The following is a 6,000-nucleotide window of genomic DNA, read 5'->3' as shown; positions in this document are numbered from 1 at the left end:
GGCTCTCCTTGTGTACAGCCATACCATCCTTTATGTGCCTGATCTTGTTTTATCTTGGAAAAAGGCTCTCCTTATCAGTCCATAGTTATGCAACTCTCTGTATCTATCATAATACATTCTACTTTATCTTAATAGATTTTTGTTTTTTCTTTTCTTCTTTTTTAGAGACAGGGTCTCTTCCTCTGTTGTCCAGGCTGGAATGCAGTAGTGTGATCATAGCTCACTGTAACTTCAAACTCCTGGCTCAAGTGATCCTCCTACCTTAGCTTCCTGAGTTGCTAGAACTACAGGCATTTGCCACCACGCCCAGCTAATTTTTTTATTTTTTGTGGAGATGGGGCTCTGTTGCCCAGGCTGGTTTCAAACTCCTGGCCTCAAGCAATCCTCTGGCCTTGGCCTCCTAAAATGCTAGGATTACAGGTGAGAGCCATCACGCCCAGCCTATAACTTAATAGTTTTTAATACAATATTTGAATATATTACATTTATCTAACCACATATAGGCTTGTAACACAATTTGCCATCTTGTCTATCTCAAATATAATATTTAATGAACTCAATAATTAAACCTCTGAGAGTGCAACATACAGTTATTTATGAGTAAATTCAGGTTTGAAGAGGAGATGCAGATTTTGTCGTCTGTGGACTCAGAAGGCATGCAATTCTTATACTTTTTTCACTGTATCACATTCATAATAAATCACATATTTGATGGCATACTTCATAGAAATTCTAAGTATTTAGTAGCTAAATAAACTTTTAAAAATGCATTCAACTTTTAGGTCACTACATACCTGTGACCTAAAATACATGTCAGTATTTATAAGTCAATAGGACTTCTTTTTACTTGATCACTGAATACTCTAGATGCTTTATTACTCATTGGCTAGAATCGCAGGAAAATCACGTCCAAGTGAACTTTGGGTCACTCTCCCCAAGCTTTTATGGAGGATTGCTGCTTAATATCCTAAACTGATTTGACCCTGGAATACTTTTCTTAGTAATGTAGCAAAAGGTAATTGTTGTAGCAAAGCCTCTGGGCTTTACACAGAACGAGCAAGAACAGATTTCTTCCTCCAACTTGGTAAGGTTCCTCATGACATCCTGGAATCAGAAGTAACTAATGTTATAACTAATGTGGTGATAGCATCTGGGTGACGATGTGGGCTTCCCTAAGGCAGAAAGTTTGACAAGACAACCAAAGTCCTTTCCAGGCAAGTAATTGTGCCTACAATTTTCCTGGATCCTCCCTCGAGTCTTAATTCCTGTGGCATTACAATGGGGGAAATCACCTACTTCACTGATTTGGAACAAAATATGAAATATATATAAAATGCTGGTACATGGTCAGTATTCAATAAATATTAGTCCTCTTCCTCCAAATTTTAATATGTCATTTACTATATAAAGTATTATCCAATTATTTTCTTTTGTTCAAATATCTTAAAATTTATACAATGGAACAGTATGAGTTGACATATGAAAATCAGTTTAAATGAAGAATCAGAACTTTTTTTTTAATCTCAAAAGTTTTGCCATAGTTCTTCAAATGTTTTTATTAAATTTAACATTCATTTAAGGGATAAACAGATACATAACTAGTTTGATCAGCTACTAATATATTTTGGTGTCCCTTTATTTTTGTACCCAGGAGCCAGTTCACTTTTTCCCCATGTTCAATATTTAGCTTTGGTGAAATTTTGCCATGTTCTTCCTCATGTGTTACTGAAGCATTAGTACTTCCACCCTGCTTAGTGCAGGTTCCTCTTTTAGTTTTCTTTCTGTGGATATGTTTCACAGGACTCTTCTGTTTTTTCTCAACTTCAGCGCTCACATCCCACAACCTTACCTTCCCATCATTACCTCCAGTAAGCAGCAAATAGGATTCGGGCAGAAAGCAGACCTGGGATACCCCTAAAGTGTGGCCCTTAAATCCCAGTTCCTGTTCACACTTGACTCCCATCACCCTAAAGATTCGAACCTTACCATCTTCTGCACCACAACTAAAAATATTGCCACATGATGCCACAGAGACAGAGTGGGCTAGAGCAGGGTTTAAGAGCTGACCCGGTGATCTTGGGCCTTCCATTTCTTCTGTTTCATCCTCCTGTAAATTTGTAATCCAGAGGGGCCGGGCTTTTTGAAGATTCCATAGCATCACCTTTAAATAAGAGGAAGTTACACAGTTACATAGAGTTCTAGCCATTTTGTTCAACTATTGCACTTATTGAGATTCCAGTAAAATCATCAAAATAGTCTTATGCTACCATAACATTCCAGTGGAATGCTATCCTGGAGCCTAAAACTAGAATGCATATGGGAAGTAAGGTAAAATTCACAAAAGAAGATCTTGAATAACTTTTTTTTTTTTGAGACAGAGTCTCACTTTGTTGCAGGGGCTAGAGTGCCGTGGCATCAGCCTAGCTCACAGCAACCTCAGACTCCTGGATTCAAGCAATCCTTCTGCCTCAGCCTCCTGAGTAGCTGGGACTATAGGCATGCGCCACCATGCCCAAATAATTTTTTCTATATATTTTTAGTTGTCCAGCTAATTTCTTTCTATTTTTAGTAGAGATGGGGTCTCGCTCTTGCTCAGGCTGGTCTTGAATTCCCGAGCTCAAATGATCCACCCACCTCGGCCTCCCAGAGTGCTAGGATTACAGGCGTGAGCCACTGCGCCCAGCCTTGAATGACTTTTGATTAACAAACCACGTTAAAGGGTAATTATTAAGCAGCTGCCAGTTTCTAAAGGTCTTTCTACCCCCATCTCTTCAAGTAAAACTGAAAATTATGAAATTTGTTAATTTTAGTCTATGCTGGTTATAGGCAAAAAGGCCTATAATCTTAAATCTGGAGTATCATTCAAATAATTTCTATCTACAATGCCTTTCCTTTCCTTTCACATTACCTAAACTACCCACCCATCCTAGGAGTTTAAGCTCAAGTTCCTGTGCTTTCAAAAAGGCTTTCCTATTTTAGCCCACTTTCTCATATCTAGTTTCTATTCTGTTAATTGACATATGCTACTAGTTTTTCAGTTTTTTAATATTTAATTCATTTTTGCTAATGCCTTGCATAATACTTGAGAAAGCGTAGAAATCCCAAAGGTGTCTATTAACTAATTCTACATACTGGTATTGTATTTGGCTTTTTGCTATTGTTCCCTACCTGTTTAAAACAAAATAAGCTTTGTGAACGAATTTTACATTATAATCATGTTGTGATAATTACATTATAATCATGTTGTGAAGTGATTCATTCTTTTCCTGGATCAACCAATTTAAAAAGAAAAATATTTTTAAAAAATTTTAATAGATTTAGGGGTGCAAGTTGAAGTCCATTACACATATATATTGTATAGTGGTAAAGTCTGAGCTTTTGGTGTACCCATCACCCAAATAGTGTACATTGTACCCCATAGGTAATTTTTCATCCTTTACCCTCACCATTTTCCCCACTTTTGAGTCTTCAATGTCCATTATACCACTCTGTGTGTCCTTATGTGGCCATAGTTTAGCTCCCACTTACAAGTGAGATCATGTGGCATTTATTTTTCTGTTCCTAAGTTACTTCACTTAGGATAATGGCCTCTAGTTCCATCCAAGTTGCTGCAAAAGACATTATTTCTTTCTTATTGCTGAGTAGTACTCCATGGTATAAATACACTACATTTTCTTAAGCCACTCATGAGTGGATGGCCACTTAGGTTGATTCCATATCTTTGTTACTGTGAATTGTGCTGCGATATACATACAAATGCAGGTATCTTTTTGATATAATGATTTCTTTTCCTCTGTGTAGATACCCAGTAGTGGGATTGCAGGAGGAAAAATATTCTTAATACTATCAAAGAGAACAGACAGCTTTATTTTGCCATCTATTATCATCCCTGAATTGTATCTCACAATTTTAATGGATACTAGAATAAGCATGACCTTGTTTAGATGGTGAAAAACATAGATCTGAACAGACACGATTACCAACACTGATGCTATTAAGAATTTGGTTTTCTATTCAAGGTAACTTCCCTTATTTATTTTAGTTTTTCCCAGCCTACTTCAGAGGCAACAAGGTAACTTCCCTCATGATTACTCTCATTAGCCTATTTTCAAAAGCAGCGACATCTAACATCACTTATATTCTATTAGGGAAAGTACTGAAAATTGTTTTGAACTAGATTTATAATATTATACTATGTAGCTAACAATCACTACTTGGGTGAAGTCAAAGTACAAACTGAAATAAGCTACAGTAAAATAAATAAAAGCTAGAAAATATAACACAAATGAATTAGTGTTGAAACTCATGAAAATAGTTTCTATTAAAAATATGAACACAAGGAAAATGGACATTCCAGAGTCTGCTAACTTCACTGTATTGACAGGTACCCAGTACTTTCTTATACAGTCCCTATAATGCTTGGATTATATTTTCTGTCCTCCTAATATATTCAAATATAAACTGCACCCAAAGTGTTGGGAAAATAGGCTAAGAGACATGAAAGGTTTCAGCAGTTTTACAGGGCTTTGCCTTAAAGAAATCTGTTAACATGTTAGTTCAGACTAAAACTACATACCAACAAAGGAGACATTATCAGAGGACGTCTACACAGCAGGATTTCTTTGATACTACAAGCCATCGCCTTAAACTTTTTTACACAACAAAAACTGGATTTAGACCCTGGCTAAAAAGCTAATTAAAATGCCTACCCAATAGATAACATACAACTGAAACTATCCTAAACTTCAAGACTATTCCTACTTCACTCCTGACTACATCTCTATATTAAAAAAAATAAATATACAAACTCAATATTCCTACTTTATACATTTTTATCTTTAATTCATATACTCAACCAGGTCTATTTCTAACTTAGGACTTAACATGTTTATCTTAAAAAAATTTTATAACCCTCTATTCTTATAGACAAAATTAGATAAGGGTCCCTTAAAATCTTTTTTTTTTTTTTTTTTTGAGACAGAGTCTTGCTTTGTTGCCCGGGCTAGAGTGAGTGCCAGGGCGTCAGCCTAGCTCACAGCAACCTCAAACTCCTGGGCTTCAGCGATCCTACTGCCTCAGCCTCCCAAGTAGCTGGGACTACAGGCATGCGCCACCATTCCTGGCTAATTTTTTCTATATATATATTTTAGTTGGCCAGATAATTTCTTTCTATTTTTAGTAGAGACGGGGGGTCTCACTCTTCCTGAGGCTGGTCTCGAACTCCTTACCTCGAGCAATCACCCGCCTTGGCCTCCCAGAGTGCTAGGATTACAGGCGTGAGCCACCGTGCCTGGCCCCCTTAAAACCTTTGGGGAACCTAAAAATCTCAACAAACTATACAGATAATTCTTTAACCAAAAACAACTACTTACTATAACAATAAATACTAATATAAAATTTCACTCGATACCTCACAACTCACAAAAATACTAAAAGATCCCTAACTCCCCCATCACTTTAAACCACACTTCGTCTCTGTCTCTATTATTTCCAAATCTCTTGAGACAATCCTGCCTGGAACCTATTTTGCTGGGAGAGTGGCTAACTCCCGACACCAAAGTGCTTTCAGCAACTGAAATGTTTTTGTATTTGACTTAAATCATCTAAATGTGTTAACAGCTATTCCAGATTTTACCAATTCCAGAATCATTTCCAAGTACTGAGGTTTCCAGATTATTCCTGTCTGGAATGTCTTAGCTATTTGGGAGGCTGAGGTAGGAGGATTGTTTGAGCCCCGGAGTTTGAAGGTGCAGTGAGCTATGATGACGCCACTGCACTCTAGCCCAGGCAACAAAGTTAGATCCTGTCTCCAAAAAAGAAAAGAAAAAAAAGATATAAATTTTGGATGCCCATTCTTTATCTAATCTGAAGAGTACAGGTCACTTTTGCATACCTAATTGTGTACTGCCATGCCTACTGGTTAATTAATGAGCCAGTGATGGAAAACTGGTATGGTTCAAGGATGACAGAATGACTAGCCAAAGACACACTGTACCATCT

At 37.0% G+C, this 6,000-nt stretch overlaps 1 protein-coding gene across 4 annotated transcripts in view; it reads right to left on the bottom strand.

The window, feature by feature from the left end:
- Positions 1 to 1,541: 1,541 nt before the first annotated feature.
- Positions 1,542 to 6,000, bottom strand: part of WDR53 (WD repeat domain 53) — an 11,584-nt gene continuing 7,125 nt past the window's right edge. For all 4 annotated transcript variants that reach the window (XM_045540026.1, XM_045540025.1, XM_045540027.1 and 1 more), the window contains one exon: positions 1,542 to 2,161. In XM_045540026.1, the coding sequence (XP_045395982.1) occupies positions 1,565 to 2,161 (597 nt within the window). In that variant the 3' untranslated portion in view covers positions 1,542 to 1,564. The remainder of the gene's footprint in view (positions 2,162 to 6,000) is intronic.

Source organism: Lemur catta, chromosome 1 (assembly GCF_020740605.2).
Source record: "Lemur catta isolate mLemCat1 chromosome 1, mLemCat1.pri, whole genome shotgun sequence".
NCBI classification, from domain to species: domain Eukaryota; kingdom Metazoa; phylum Chordata; class Mammalia; order Primates; family Lemuridae; genus Lemur; species Lemur catta.
The sequence above is the reverse complement of the archived record's forward strand: the minus strand, read 5'-3'. Positions and strand labels throughout refer to the sequence as shown.